The sequence below is a fragment of the Eleutherodactylus coqui genome, chromosome 4, assembly GCF_035609145.1.
Source record: "Eleutherodactylus coqui strain aEleCoq1 chromosome 4, aEleCoq1.hap1, whole genome shotgun sequence".
NCBI lineage: Eukaryota > Metazoa > Chordata > Amphibia > Anura > Eleutherodactylidae > Eleutherodactylus > Eleutherodactylus coqui.
In genome coordinates, this window is record NC_089840.1 from 283,451,543 (window position 1) to 283,468,005 (window position 16,463).

The 16,463-nt window shown below is 45.8% G+C and overlaps 1 protein-coding gene across 2 annotated transcripts in view; it reads right to left on the reverse strand.

Moving 5' to 3' along the window:
* Positions 1–1,185: 1,185 nt before the first annotated feature.
* LOC136624338 (oocyte zinc finger protein XlCOF7.1-like) overlaps positions 1,186–16,463 on the reverse strand; it is a 407,640-nt gene continuing 392,362 nt past the window's right edge. For both annotated transcript variants that reach the window (XM_066598274.1, XM_066598275.1), the window contains one exon: positions 1,186–2,875. In XM_066598274.1, coding sequence (XP_066454371.1) covers positions 1,335–2,875 — 1,541 coding nt within the window. In that variant the 3' untranslated portion in view covers positions 1,186–1,334. The remainder of the gene's footprint in view (positions 2,876–16,463) is intronic.

Consider the following 16,463-nt stretch of genomic DNA (forward strand, 5'->3'; position numbering starts at 1 on the left):
GAGTAGATTCAAGGGGCAAAGGTTGTCAGCTCAACTTTTCTACTGTCCTGAACGGCAACTGATTGATACTGGACAGCTGGGGGGACACTTTCTCAATCTCTTTATATGACAGAGCGCTGGTGAAAATTGTGAAATAGGAAAGGCATTTACCAAGTATGTGCATCGCAGAAATCTAAGCATTCTCTATCTGGTACAGAACATATTTAATCAGGGTAAAAAAAAGTAGACCGATAAATTTAAAAACCTTTTTAATAATCCCAGCGATCAGCTGCAAATTGTCACACTAACAAGACAGACGTACCCAGGAAGACATGGTTCTTCTTAGAAGCTTTTGAGTATGCCACACAGGAATTTGGTAGTAGATTTAAGAGAAGACACAACAGAGGAACTCCTCTTAAGCACGGGGTGGTTTCCACCAGCTTTAGCGGCGGTGTACATTCAAAAGAAAACTGCCTCTAAGAAGTGAGTTAATCATCCTACTAACCATTGTAAACTCTGCACATTGTGCTGACAAGATGTCTGAGGGATTACACTGCAATTGGGGCCTCTTAAAAAGCTGATAAAAGCAACACCTACAGTCAGAAAGTCTACTTTGTGCAATGCAAGCAGTGCTTTAATCATAGCCCTAGAGGAAATTGCTCTAAGTAAAAGGGCGAATACCTCTAAAACAGCCTGGGTGATAAAACCCTGGCAATAAAAAAAAAAAAAAGCAGATATTGAATCAGGCGGGAAGAGGGGGTTTACAGGTTCACTCTTAGGCTTTGCAATTCCAATATTGAGACTGTCCTTGAGCACACTGGCCCAGAGAACAGCTGATCACTAGGGGCCCCAGTGATAGACTCCACAGATCTATTATTCATGACTGATCTTGAGAATGAGCCATCAATAGTTGACAACTGGACGATCCCTTTAAATCTCAACTAAATTCAGCTACAAATCTAAAATCCAGGAAAAAACAAAGAGAAACTAAAAGGTTTGGCTCAGTAGATAGGGAGTAATAGGCGCCGGCCAGGATAAGGACAAAATAAAACATGTGAGTGGGTTCTTATACATTAAGTTCAAAAAACTTCAATGGAAAGAGGATCATGGGATGGAGGATTAAAGGGCAGAATTCCATCAGAAATTGATAGGCGCAGTAATTTTTTTTCAATACCTGCAACCACTTTTGAGTTAGGGATGATATGCTGATTTCAATAAACCTTTATTAACATTATATAATATGGAAACTACTAATTGTATGGCTTTTCAATTGTCATGATATTAATAAATCTAGTTTACAACTGAGATCATCTTGATGGTCGGTAACAGAAGTTCACGTGAGGCGGTCGAGGTTTTCAATCACGAAGAAGAAACTCAAGAAGAGAAGAAGATTTTGAATTGTGAATTTTCTGATGTTTAACAAGATTTGATTTCTGGATAAAACATTTCCCACATTCTGAACATGAAAATGACTTCTCTCCTGTGTGAATTCTCTGATGATCAACAAGACCCTTTTTCCTGGTAAAACATTTCCCACATTCTGAACATGAAAATAGCTTCTCTCCTGTGTGATTTCTCTGATGATCAGTAAGATTTGATTTCTTCGTAAAACATTTCCCACATTCTGAACATGAAAATGACTTTTCTCCTGTGTGAATTCTCTGATGATCAACAAGACTTGATTTTTGGGTAAAACATTTCCCACATTCTGAACACGAAAATCGCCTCTCACCAGTGTGCATTCTCTGATGATAAACAAGACTTGATTTGTGGGTAAAACATTTCCCACATTCTGAACATGAAAATGACTTCTCTCCTGTGTGAATTCTCTGATGAATAACAAGAATTGATTTGTGGGTAAAACATTTCCCACATTCTGAACATGAAAATGACTTCTCTCCTGTGTGAATTTTCTGATGATAAACAAGACCCGTTTTCATGGTAAAACATTTTCCACATTCTGAACATGAAAATGGCTTCTCTCCTGTGTGAATTCTCTGATGGTCAACAAGGTTTGATTTTTGGGTAAAACATTTCCCACATTCTGAACATGAAAATGACTTCTCTCCTGTGTGAATTCTCTGATGAATAACAAGACTTGATTTGTGGGTAAAACATTTCCCACATTCTGAACATGAAAATGACTTCTCTCCTGTGTGAATTCTCTGATGATCAACAAGACTTGATTTGTGGGTAAAACATTTCCCACATTCTGAACATGTAAATGACTTCTCTCCTGTGTGAATTCTCTGATGATAAACAAGACTTGATTTGTGGGTAAAACATTTCCCACATTCTGAACATAAAAATGACTTCTCTCCTGTGTGAATTCTCTGATGATCAACAAGACTTGATTTCATGGTAAAACATTTCCCACATTCTGAACATGAAAATAGCTTCTCTCCTGTGTGAATTCTCTGATGATCAACAAGACTTGATTTTTGGGTAAAACATTTCCCACATTCTGAACATGAAAATGGCTTCTCTCCTGTGTGAATTCTCTGATGATTAGCAAGATTTGATTTTTGGGTAAAACATTTCCCACATTCTGAACATGAAAATGGCTTCTCTCCTGTGTGAATTCTCTGATGTCTAACAAGATATGATTTTTGGGTATAGCATTTGCTACATTCTGAACATGAAAATGACTTCTTCCCTGTGACAACTGTTTCTTCTTTAACATCTCTTCTGTAAATGTTATGTTGCTCACTAGTCTGTGGTGAATCAGAAGATGGAACCTCTAGAAAAGGATTAGATGACAGATGTTTGCTGGGAAGGGCTGAGGGTACATCTGGGATAATGGCAGGCTCTTCGTGTGTATCTTGTATGTTACCATCATCTTCCACTGTAAAACCTGAAGATATCAAATGTTCCTCTGAGCTCCTGATGTCGTCATCTGCCAAGAATAAAACAGATTTTAACATTACAATTATATCAATATTTTATAAAAATTTCTATATAAAATATTCATACAAATTGTGAAAAAGACAAGTTACAAAAACCCTGTGCTCTTTTATGTATGAGGTTTTACTTACTTGAATAAGGGGTTTGCAGAGAGTAGCGAACCTCCTCAAGAATCCAGGTTAGCCTCTAAATTATCACCCGTTCCTCCAGGTTTCTTTTGGAGAGTCGGTACCTTCTGGTGTTTATTCCATTAGTGTAGGGCAATAGATACAATACAGGAGATGCAACGCGAGTCGGAGGGCTTACTGACTAATCTGCCACCTCCCATGAGCATATGACACAGAGACATGATAAAAGTATCAGGTACTTCTTAGAACTGGGGCGACCGGAAGTGTGTACGTGCGTGCATCCAGAAGAAAGTAGCTGCTGAGCTATATCCCGATACACGCTTAACCGGAAGCAGAGGTACATTTCTAGACGCAATTTTGTGCGCATGCTCGTCTTGCACATGCTCATTATACGGATTAAGTATACTTAATAACAAACGAGTGCCACATTTTATATTATTTCTCCAGAACCCCCATACTTTTATTTTTTACACACAAATCTCCAAAATTTTAACCCCTTAGTGACGGCCCCATCGGGATTCTACGTCCTCACTAAGTGGGCTTTAATCCTAGAGGACGTAGAAACATGCATCGTCTTAGGATTAATACCCTCTTAGCTGAGGACGTGTCAGCTTCATGTTGTCGGTGCCCGCAGGTAGCCGACAGCATGGAGCTGTCATCTTGGGCTGCGGGCAGTCCCCCCCGGCAATGCAATCGGCGCTATCCAATGGATACCCATCCCAACCAGCCCCCGTAATTACCCCTGTCTTCGGAAATACCACACAGTTCACATTATTACTTTTATCTAAGATTTGGGGGAACGCCAAAAAGGGGGCGGACGGGGGGGAATTTTTTAACGTGTCAATTTTTATTCCATACAAGTGAGCAGTGGGGCCTGGAATTTATTCAGTTGTGCCCTGCAATCCAACAGATGTTCCTTCCATTATAGGCCTTGCCATGTGTCCTGTAAGTAGATTAGGGCCACAATGGGTACGTTTCTGAACACGGGACAAGCGGGGGGATCCATTTTGGGGTTAAAGTCTTCATTCCTATGTACACTGTACAAAAAAAACCCAGTTTTTAAATTGACAATATTGCCAAAAAATGAAAATTGTAATTTTTTCCTTCTGCTTTGCTTAGATTCATTCAAATACTGTGGGGTCAAAATACACAGTACACCCCTAGATGAATTCGTTAAGGGGTCTAGTTTTCAAAATGAGGTCATTTGTGCGGGTTCTCTATCGTTTTGGCCACTCAATGTCTCTACAAGTGGGCATTGGGACCTGGAAATTATTCCGTTGTACCCTGAAATCCAATGAGTGCTCCTTCCATTATAGGCCTAGAAATGTTTCCTTTAAGTAGATTAGGGCCACAATGGGTATATTTCTGAACACGGGAGAAACAGGGGTATCCATTTTGGGGTGCAAGTAGTCATTCATGTGTGTGCTGTACAAAAAAGTTGATTTTAAACTGACAGAATTGCCAAAAAAATGAAAATCACAATTTTTTCCTTTTGCTTTGCTTGAATTCATTCAAAAACGGTGGCGTAAAAATGGGCAGTACATCCCTAGATAAATTTGTTAAGGGGTCTAGTTTTTAAAATGGGGTCATTTGCAGGGGTTCTATATGGTTTTGGCCACTCAAGAGCTCTACAAGAGTGGTATGGGGCCTAAAACGCCTTCAAGCAAAACGGATACTTTTGGTATAACTTACCGTAAAATCTCTTTCTCGTCACGTTCATTGGGGGACACAGCCAGACCATGGGGATATAGCCACTGCCACTAGGAGGCGACACTAAGCACAAGTGTTAGCTCCTCCCACCAGGCTATATCCCCCCTGCAGGCACTCAGCTAATTAGTTTGTATGCAAGCAGTAGGAGTAGCCAGTGGGAGTACACAAGAAAATATTTACATTTTTACGTAAACCAACACATACCAGTACTTCTGGATAATTATATTGTCATCTGTGACCCGAGAACAACGGGCTCCAGCCATGCTATCTATAATGAAAATAAATCTTTGGGAGGGTGCTGTCCCCCCCAATGAACGTGACGAGAAAGAGATTTTACGGTAAGTTATACCAAAAATATCCGTTTCTCGTCCGTATCATTGGGGGACCCAGCCAGACCATATGACGTTCAAAAGCAGTCCCGAAAACAAAATAGGGTGCGTTATTCTCCAAATGGTCACAGTCAGGGACAGCCGCTTGTAGAACCTTTCTACCCATGGCGGCGTCCGCTGATGCATATGTATGGACTCTATAAAATTTTGCAAATGTATGCAAGGATGTCCAAGTAACCGCCTTGCATACCTGTAATGCCGAGGCTCAGTGACAAACCGCCCAGGAAGCCCCCACCGGCCTTGTGGAGTGGGCCGTTATCCGAAATAGAGGCGACTGCACCTTGGCTCGGTAAGCCTCCGCCACTAGCGTTTGAATCCACCTTTAGATGGTCACCATAGAGGCCGCCGATCCCTTACGCTGTCCCTCTGGTATTACGAACAGTGTCTCTGTCTTCCGGAAGTCTTTGGTTCTTGTAACATAAATTCACAAGGCCCTTATCAGATCCAGTCGGTGCAGTGCTCTCTCTCTCTCGCCTGTACCGCTGCTGGAGAAACAGACAGAAGTACGATATCTTCGTTAAGGTGAAATGCTGCTACTACCTTTGGCAAAAAAGCCCGGAGCTGGTCTCAATACCACCTTGTCCTGTTGGAATGTCCTGAAGGGAGGGGTTCGTCCTACAGAGCGGCTAATTCGGACACCTACCGTATCGATGTGATCGTCACCAGAAAAAGCACTTTCCAGCATAGAAGCCTCAGAGGTACCTCTCTGAGTGGCTCAAACGGGTGTGATAGTAACGCATTCAGCACCCAATTAAGATCCCATGCCAGAGTAGGTAGCCTGAACGGGGGTGACACATGCATGACCCCTTGAAAAAAAGTTTGCACCGCTAATTTATTAGCGATTGGTCTCTGAAAAGAAACCGAAAGAGCCAATACCTGGCCCCTTAAGCGTTTTCATATATGATAATAAATTCTTGATGGCTCCGGCTTCCTGGCTTGGATCATCGTTCGGATGACTGCCTCAGCGAAACCTTGTTTCCTTAGTATAGCGGTCTCAATAGCCAGGCCGTCAAGCGAAGAGACATCGAATTCGGTGGAAGAGCGGTCCTTGTGACAGTAGCTCCTCCCGTTCTGGGAGTGGCCATAGGGCGGTAGTCAAAAGCTCTACTATGTCTGGATACCCCGCTCGCCTCGGCCAATCCAGTGCGACCAAGATCACTGGCCCTCCCTCCTTCTTGATTATCTTTAGTATCCTCAGAATGAGTGGAAGAGGAGGAAATACGTACGGCAATCTGAACCCTGCCTACGAACTCACCAGAGCGTCTACCGCTATTGCCTGAGGATCTCGCGAACGTGCCACAAAGGGCATCCAGGCAGAATTACAGGATACTTCCAACATTTCTACATCCGGGGTGCCCCAGCGATGACAGATCGCCTGAAAGACCTCCGGATGTAGTTGCCATTCGCCGGGATCCACAGTCTTTCGACTGAGAAAATCCGCCACCCAGTTTTCTACCCCTGGGATGTAAACTGTCGAGATGGACCGCAGATGTTTCCCTGCCTAAGTATGCCGGATACTTTTGTTATTGCTCTTGCACTTCTTGTGCTCCCCTGACGGTTGATGTATGCTACTTCTGTGGCATTGTCTGTCTGGATTTTTACATCCTTGTTGAGAAGTAATGAAAATGCTGTAATGCTCGTCAGATGGCCAGCAGCTCCCGAATATTTATTGAGAGTCTTGCCTCGTCTTGTGACCACACCCCCTGGGTGGAGTGTCCCTCCAGAGTCCCACCCCAGCCGTAACGACTGGCGTCCGTGGTCAGTATCCTCACTGCCCTGGACGTAGTGACCGACCCCTCTGGATTCTCCTGTAATTCATCCACCATCTCAGAGTAACTTGGATGCGTGGTGTTATGGCAACCTGTTGATCCAGCGTCCACTGTGACTTGTTCCAACGTGACAGGATGAAAACGTTGAAACTCCCTGGAATAAAACTGCGCGAATAGTATAGCCTCGAAGGAGGCCACCATCAGGCCCAATACCCTCATGAAATGCCTGATGGCTATCCGTCTACCCCGGAGCAGGAGATGCACCTTGCTGACCAGTGTTACCGCCTTCGCTTACGGTAGGCGAATCTGGTGTTTCTTGGTGTCGAACACCATCCCCAGAAACTCCAACTGCTGAGTCGGTACTAGGCAAGATTTCTCGTGGTTGATGATCCAACCAAATTCTTCTAGTGTCTGAAGCGTGATGCGCAGACTTTCCAAATTGCCTTCCTCTGGCAAGGGGTGGCCATCACCCTTCTTGAATGGAGTAGTGCCATTACCGCTGCCAGAACCTCTGTGAAGATCCTTGGGGATGTCGAGAGTCCGAATGGTAGCGCTATAAATTGGTAATGGCTCCCATGGACCTCGAAACGTAGGAATTGCTGGCAAGATTCGCGAATTGGAATATGCAGGTATGCATCCCTGATATCCACCACTGACAGGAAAACTCCCCTGGTTCCGTAGAAGTTATCACTGGCCCGAGGGATTCCCTCCTGAAATGTTTTGCTCTGACGTAATGGTTTAGCAGTCGTAGGTCGAGGACCGGCCTGACCCTGCCATCTTTCTTGGGGACTACGATGGGATTTGAATAAAAACCCCTTCCGTGCTGACCAGATGGCACGGGCACCACTACCCCTTGTGCCAGTAGCGGTTCTATTGTTGGGTGCAGCTGTGCTGCTTTCCCTGGATCCTTTGGTACCCTGGATCTGAGGAGTTGATCCTGGCAAGGTTGCGAACTCCATAGCATGCCCTCGCAAGCCGCCCTCCTGTACCCAGGCGTCGGCTATGTGGGTCAACCACACATCCTGAAACCGGAAAGTCTGTCCACTTGGGTGTCTTTAAGCGAGATCGCCAGGCTAGCCTGGCTTTAACGGAAGTAGCCTTCCTCTGCTCAGCTGGCGCCCTTCTTGACTGAGTCCACTGCCCTGTTGAGGGTCGGGACGAAAATCGCCGAAAAAAGAGAAAGCTTCTCCTTAATCAGGTCGTCTAGTTTGGGGGCCAAACAGTCTATTGCCTTCGAAGGGCAGTTTCGTTGGAACCCCTTTGGAGGATGCATCCGCTGACGATCCGTTCAGCCATAGTGTCCTCCGCTTAGCCACGGAAGCTGCCGATGCGCGGGCTACAAATTCGCTGCGTCCAAATTTTGCTGCGCAGGCAAATTTTCGCTTGACTGATATTTTCCGTCACGTCAAATATCTTTTCGCAGTTGCTTTGCCCATGCCACAGATGCCTTGCTCACCCAGGCAGAAGCGAAGGTGGGCCGCAAGGCAGTGCCTGCAAAGTTGTTTTTGCCATGGCATCTAGTTTCCTGTCCTGCGAGTCGGTTAGGACCGCAACATCGGCGGAGGGCAATGCCGTGCTTTTTGGTAAACGTGACACTGGTGGGTCCACCATCGGGGTACTGACCACCCTTTGTCGAGGCCATCTGGGAATGGATACGCCTCAAAAATCCTGATGGGAAGGAAACACTTGGCAAAAGCGTTTCTGCCGTTCAAATAATACGGTAGCTGGTGGCACTTTTACCGGAGTCTCGGCTACCTGTAGTCGGTCCTTAACTGCTACCACCAGGCTGTCCATTAAAGTGGCAGCCTGGACATCTGTTCCCCATCTAGGTCTGATAGAGAGAACGCAGCTGACCTTTCCACCTCCTCTGGTCCGCTACTTCCCCCCGAGAGAACATACGGGGGCTGCGTTTGGGATGCAGCCTGGGATGCTGAGGAGCATAAGGCCCGTGAGGGGTCCAGATGAGACCAAACCGACCTCGCTGTATACCGAGACTGCCGGGAGAATTCCCTGGACCTATGATACGTCCAGGAGGATCCCCTGGAACCATGAGGGGTGTGAAACGACTCCTTAGAGTGTTGAGACCTAGCGGACTTGGACGACTTCCTAAGGCGACGAGACCTCTGGGAAATTTCCTCAGGGCTGCAGGATCTCTGTCTTTTATGTGACCTTCCCCGTGAATGCTCCGGGGAGGATGCTTCAAACTGCGACTCTAAACGGCGCAGTATCACCGCTGACGAGCTGGCTAGTCCTGAAACGGCCGGCAAGGGGCCTAGTCCAGTTAGCCTCGGTCACCTGCTCCAGGGGTGGCGGGGGGGGGGGGGGACCGGGGTCCCTGGAGCTGACCGTGCCGAAATAAAATTCGCCTAGCGGGATTCCACCTGGCCGCATGGGAACTTTGTGTTGCGCATGCATAAACTTTGGCCCTCCCCACAGCTTGACTGGAACCCTCTGGTCTGGGGTCAGACATGGCGCAATCCGCACATCCAATGGGTAACCGCAAAGGGGTGGGGTAACCTTGTACTGCTACAAGGGGAGAGACACAGACAGGAGAGTGCTGCCTCAGCAGGGCTTACCCTGTCCCGCGGCTGTCCTGTCCCAGCTGGAGCTTCTAGGAACCTGGCAGCACACCACAAGTTTCTCTGCGGATATTGATGCTGGAAACTGACGCTGCTGGAGCTGGCACTGATGAAGGTTGGCGCTGAGGGTTGGCGCCGCTCTCTGTCACTGAGGATTGGGGCTGACTGATGCTGAAAATGCTGCCGAAAGCCTGAAGCTGGGAAAGCTGAAGGCTCGCTGGTCAATAGCGCTGGTTCCGCTGGAAAAACCGCTGGGATAAGCAGCTCAGGCACAGCAGTTCCTCAGAGAGGGTACTGCTGCACAGGCACTATGAGCGGCCATCTTCCCAGCTGGCCGCCTCCTTCAATGTCCCACGTGGCCGGGGTGGGCATGGCCTGCCCCGGAAACCCGGCCGCGTCACCATAAGTGCCTGCGCAACCTTTAAAAAGTGTCCCTGAGGGCGGCGCTTCCAGCCGCGCCGCATGTGCTGCTGCAGCCAGTAGCCCTCTTCTGCCGTGTCCTGGTCTGCGCATGGCCTCCAGCCGTTGCCAACACCCTTGGTAAGCCCCGCTGCCGTCTCCCGACATTCCCCCCTGATGTGCTCCAGAAGGGGCCATCTTAGGGGGATCTCTTACAGCCAACCTGCCGGGGCACCGCCGCTCCCTAGATTGAAAGAAGGGAGGGGGAGGGGGGGTAAGAGAAGGAAATTCACCGCTTGGCCATCTTGACTCTCCTGATGCCATGCTCCTGGTACGGCCCCCTTAAGGTGTTACCTGACAGCCGACCTGCAGACCATAGGGGGAGATGTTTGAGGGGTCCTCCACGTCGTGGGTACGCTCCTTCCTCCCCGTCTGAACTCCAGCAGTGTTCTCCCCCAGCGCTCGCCGTCAAGAGGGGTGCTACTCCAGAGGGGGGAACCCTATAGCTGGCGGGCCACGACGCCAATGCACAGAGGCAGGGTCGTGCCACCTTTTCTTCTCTGGGTAAGACGTCACAGTGTGGTGAGTACACCACCTGCCAGCGTCTTCCCCGGGAGAACAGGTAAGCCAGGGAAAAGCCCCGACTCCCTGGATTACCGCACTTGAGGTCTCCTCTGGACCTAACTAAGTCACGTTTGCCTCCTTGCAGACACTAAGCTAAAAACTAATTAGCTGAGTGCCTGCAGGGGGGGGGGGGGGGTATAGCCTGATGGGAGGAGCTAACACTTGTGCTTAGTGTCGCCTCCTAGTGGCAGTGGCTATATCCCCATGGTCTGCCTGGGTCCCCCAATAATACAGATGAGAAATTTATGTTCTGAAAGACACCGACTTCTCCTTTCGTTTTGGGCCCCGTTGTGCATCCAGATTTAAGATTAGGGCCACAATGAGTATATTTCTGAAGACGGGAGAAACAGGGGGATCCATTTTGGGGCATCAATCCTCATTTTCATGTGCACTATAGGAAAAAAATTTCTTTAAAATGACATATTTGCAAAAATATGAAATTTTATTTTTTCTTCTCTAAATTTAATTAATTTCTGAAAAAAAACTGTGGGGTCAAAATACACATGACCCCCCCCCCCCCCTAAGTGGATACATTAAGGGGTGTCGTTTTTAAAATGGGGTCATTTAGGAGGGTATCTATCATTGTGACACCTATGAGCCTTTGCAAACTTGGCTTGCTGTAAGAAAACAGTGTTCCTCAAAATGTTGAAAATTAATGTTAAATTTGTACGTCATCTAAATGGTTAAAAAAAATAAAATAAAAAAAACACAAAAGTTTTTCAAATGTGCATTCAGAATAAAGTAAACAGATGGAAATATATATCCTATCAAAAATTTGTACAGTATGTTTGCACATATTACAGTTGAAAATGTGAAAAAAATGATCATTTTTTTCCATTTTTTTTCCAGTATTGGTACTTTAAATAAACATACACGAATTATATCGGTCTATTTTTGGAACGTAAATTAAGTACAACATGTGGCGAAAAAACAATGTCAGAATCACTTGGATACGCAAAACCTTCACGGAGTTATGCTATGTTGAACGACATGTCAGATTTCCAAAATCTGGCTCCGTCACTAAGGCGCAATCAGGCTTCGTCACTAAGGGGTTAATGAACAATCTAATGTATAAAAGAAGTGTTTTAAAGAGAAGGGGCACCCAGGGGTGCTGGTGAGTTCAGCGATGCTAAGAGCGCAACAACAAGACCAGTTAGAGAATCCACAACAGAAACCTGAGAAAACTGAGGAGCAGAACTCCAAAACATTGTTCTGAAACCACATTAATACTCAACCTTCCCACCTGAGGAACATCCTATCGAAACATTGGGGGATCCTACAAGGTGACCCCTTTCTATCTGACAATATCCCCTGTCGACCTCAAGTGGTACTCGAAGAAATAAAACTGAAAAATATACTGGCACCCTCCCACCAACCCAAATGGAAGATCCTAACTCATATTCCAGGTACATCCATGTGTTTGTGGAGGGGGGGAGTGAGGGGCATACACGACGCTTTGGGATGTGGCATATAAAATTGTAAATGCTGCCAGAATATTTGCCACAGCAGGAAGGAGATATTTATACAAGATGTGAATAAGAGTTATATTCTACAATATCTTTTAAACTATGGATGGGGTCTGGCTGAGGGAAAAATCCAAGGCAGCGTTTATAGAGAAGTTCCAACAATATCCGTTTCTAGCTTAATCCATTGTTTAGACTTCCTGTGGAAGTGCCAGTTGAACGATCTAAGAAGGATAGAGGCTTAAGGCCAGAAAGCCCCGCCCCTCCTGTGGGTTTAGGTTTTGAGAGGGTTCGGTAGCTGATGTGTAAAAGCAGATTGTAGGCATTTAAAAAAATTCACGGGGAGCTGAATAGGCAGAGTCTGGAATAAGTACAACAAGCGAGGGGCGACGTCCATCCTTAGCACATTTATTCCACCAAAACGGGAGATATTTTTTGTCGTAGTTATTCAAGCTCAGATATGTAAAAATATTAAATAGTTAAAGGGCTTTTCCCATTAACTGCAGGTACAATAATTTGTGGAGCGCCTAGTCTACTGATAACATCCTAATGGGACAATTACTTTACCCAATAAATTTACTTTTTTACTTCCACATTGTAGGACGTGTTCTGCGCTGATTTCCTCCCATGCGGTGATGGTAATTTCCTACCTCCAGGGGGCGCTCATGAGAAGGTACAGGTCCATAAAATGAAAGAATCTGTCTCAAAATGGCCGCTAGATACAAAATGGAGCATTATAAGACGTAAATAAGCTTGTGTGTAGTGAAACAATAATTCAAGCAGAAATAGCTTTAGAGCAGGAGATTCGTTGCAATGCGTAATGATGTGTCTCTCTGTTCTTTTTCATGAGAACCAGGTCTGGACACAGTTCTTATCAGGAAAAGTCCTCCTACACCTGCGGAGAGACTTGGACAAGGGAACTGACTGTACTACAGCGAGCTGAATAACAAAGGGAGGACCAGGGAGGACGAGATAACGCTGAAGCTTGAGAACATAAATATATTCTCACTAAACAGTGCATGATTCTAATGTTTTTTCTAACCCAATGAGATTAACCCCCGTGACTAATGACGTATTCATTTTCTGTATTAGAACTATAGTCAGTCAATAAACTTTTCAGTGTGTACGCGCCTTAAGCAGAGTGGGCTGTATATACTTGCCGCGGCTCATCTCAACATATCTGTGAGAGCTAATTACTATACATCATAGTTTTTGGCCTCTCTGATGCATCCAGGTATGAACTAATTTGGAACCCAAGGCTTGAAAGGTTAATGTGACCGGTCATGTGTAACGGTCCTTAACAGTTGGCGTAGTCGGCAGGATTTACTGATTGACTCTTGTGTCACTCATCGGACGACGACATCGGACTGGGAGGACATATATCCGCTGTGCCAAACCAGAGGACTGATCAACCTCACACACAGCCCGGTAAGTGTCATATTTATCATATGATGTCTGCCGTTGGTCTGTTTTGGCTCAGTTGATTGACAGACTCCTAGGTCAGTCGGATGTTTGATGTTTGACATCATAGTTGTCATCGGTAAAGAAGTTTACCTCAGGTCTTGGGTGGTCTATGACACCAGGGGACAGAATCTTTTAGGACGTTATAAATTGTATTATCGAGCATACTTCTCAGGGACATCAGATCCCGGTTGAGAGACGGCTTTGAGGGTTTAGTTTATCGAGCATACTTCTCAGGGACATCAGATCCCGGTTGAGAGACGGCTTCGAGGTTTAGTTTATTGAGCATACTTCTCAGGGAGTGATTGAGCAGACGGCATCGGACGTGACAAGTACGATCACGTGATTGAGCATACGGCTTCGGACTCCCGGTTGAGAGACGGCTCAGAGTTTAGTTTCGGAACATGTTTAAATTAAGGTACCTGACAGTGGTCTGTTTGATTCTGTCCACTTGGTGTCATGTAGAGCAGGCAAAAAGTTAAGAAGTTATGTGAAAGGGCGTCAGACGTTAGAGTTCTTACATTACATGATTGAGCATAAGGCTACAGGCATACCAGGGTCTCAGGCAGTTATATATACTTATAATTAGGCCGTTGTGATATACGATGTTTAAATTGTTAAGAAGAAGACTGTAGATGATGGTCTTTTGGATCCTGTCCAGTTGGTAGTATGTAGAGAGGAGTTGAAAAATGCAGAACATGTGGCGTCATCAGAAGGTGCCAGCGTATGTGTTATTTATGAGTCTAAATGCAGGGAATAGTTCATATGCACAAAGAGCGGACAGCCGTTTTACAAAGGTGGGGGCTGTCGGAGAAGGCTTGAAAAGTGTGTTAGCTGATAATGAAGGAATTGTAGTTAATAGACGTTTGCTCAAGTTTGCAGAGAAAGATGTTTCAGTAAGTGACGTACAGTTGAAGTAAGAAAGTTGCAGATTCAAGATGGCGATTATTCATATGCTTTGAGTTGAAGACAAAGAAAGGCAGCCTTTCTTCACCATCTGAGGGCACCGCCCCGGCCGTGTCATGGACGATGTTTTTCTCCCTTTTGTCCTGCCCCTAGCTGGCCGTGTTGTTATTGGGGCCAATACCAGTCGATATATCTTGATACGTGTCTAGTATGTAGTATTCCTGGACCCTCCCGTCACCATCGCCCAGTTAGGCCACGCCTTCGGTGGCCATTTCAGTGCCAGCCACAGCCCAGCGGCCATTTTAGCATCTGTTGCAACAATACCTTCAGCTGCCGCTCAGACGTCCTCTTAGCTCCGCAGCAGAAATGAGCTGGCCTCTGAACTCCCATCTATGTATGTTTTTACCCAGCATACCAATTCTGCGCACTGCAATGCCGAGTGCCTTTTCTATTTTGCATAGAAACATTCAAGTCCCCTCATCCCGCCTGCAAACAGCCTCCTCCCGATTATCTGTTCTGCAGTCTGTGTTTAGCACCCCCATCCCAAGTAGGTCTGTGCTTAAAATTGCCCACAAATGTAGTTGTCGCAAGGAGGAACCTGGGGGCGAGTTCAGGCAGAATCTGTGATCTATGTGACAATTTGTATGTCTTAAGGTCCCAACATTGTGCCATTGCTGTACGTGTTGTCCATTCCTCATAAGTCAGATACTGCTGAGAAGAAAGGTCACTATAGGTGCTAGGATCGCAGACGGCAGTAGGAAAGCTTACAGAACGAAGGAGAGGGTCAATATGTGATAATATATATAGATATATAAATATATAGGAGTACATAGAGGGTTAATGCTTGATCTATTAGAAGCCGCAGCTAGTCCGGATCCCCCCCCCCCCCTTCCCTTTGGTTTTCTTCATCTAACTCTCAAGGCCAAAGATTAGAGCGGAGAACACTGGACAATTAATTAAGTTTGCTTGACTAGAATAGAACTCAAAATGAATCCAGTAAATCTTACTGTTTTTGCTGTTCTTTGTGTAAATGTCAGTTCTGTAATTGGTTGGACGTGTGCATAATTGCTAAATGTGTGTTCCTTTTATGGGACATATTAATGTTGTGAAATCTGTTGTACATCTCTAGTATTACAGACAGTTAAAGTTTGACTGATTCCAGGGGGGGTGGTAGTGATTGAATGCATTTGTTTGCAAGATGAGGACAGTTGCATCATACGCGTTATCTCCTGGTGTGAACGGTGTGCATCCTAGTGCAATGTATCCACAATTTCCTGAACTCTAACGGCACAAACATTGTGTGTGTGGGGAATCATAGGCATTTGAATGAGAGAGGCAGACTTGACCGCATGGATGGATGAGAGTTAATGACCCGTGTTCAGACGATGCAGATATTGACTGGGGATACAAGTTTTTCTCCCCCCCTTCTGCATATGCAGACTGTAAATTTTCAATGTGGATAGATGTTTGTAGAATATTCTGCCCTGATGTAATTTATGTCTCTGTTATTGGCACTGATATCTTACAGGCCTTATCTGCATCCATCAAATTCTCACCAGATGGATCAGTACGGGTTGAGACCTCAGGTGCCGGTTCAGAAGAGTCTTGTAAACTAACTGCTCCAACAAACACCCCTCTTTTTCCAGTCCAGAAAAGACGCTGAAGGGTCAGCCACACACCTACCGCATGTAGGTGCTGTGTGCTGTCGGTGTTGTGTGATGTAGGCACTGTGTGCTCATGAGGTGTCAGTCAGCCACCTACGGCATGTCGTTGCTGTGTACTGATGATTTGGAAGCCTGCCAACAGGCCACAATTTCACTGTTAATTTTTCTTGCAGAAATGACAAACTCCAGTCCTGCAAAATAAAGGTTGTTCTCCTGGGTCATTGGTCAGGCCAAGGAACTGGACATCTGACAGAGGAACAAAAGGCTGTTCTCCAGGCCATACCTGTACCTATATGTGTTGCCAAACTCCGCACCTTTCTGGGCCTTGCTTCATACTGCCCACCATGAATGCACTCGGTTTCCCTACTTATGCAACCACTCTATGACTGTCTTTCAATTATTCTTTTCTCTCTCACCTCTGAAGCAGCTCCCTCGTGTGTTTGTGCGGTGGCAGCAGTACAGGCAATGGTTAACAAATCTTCGGAGTT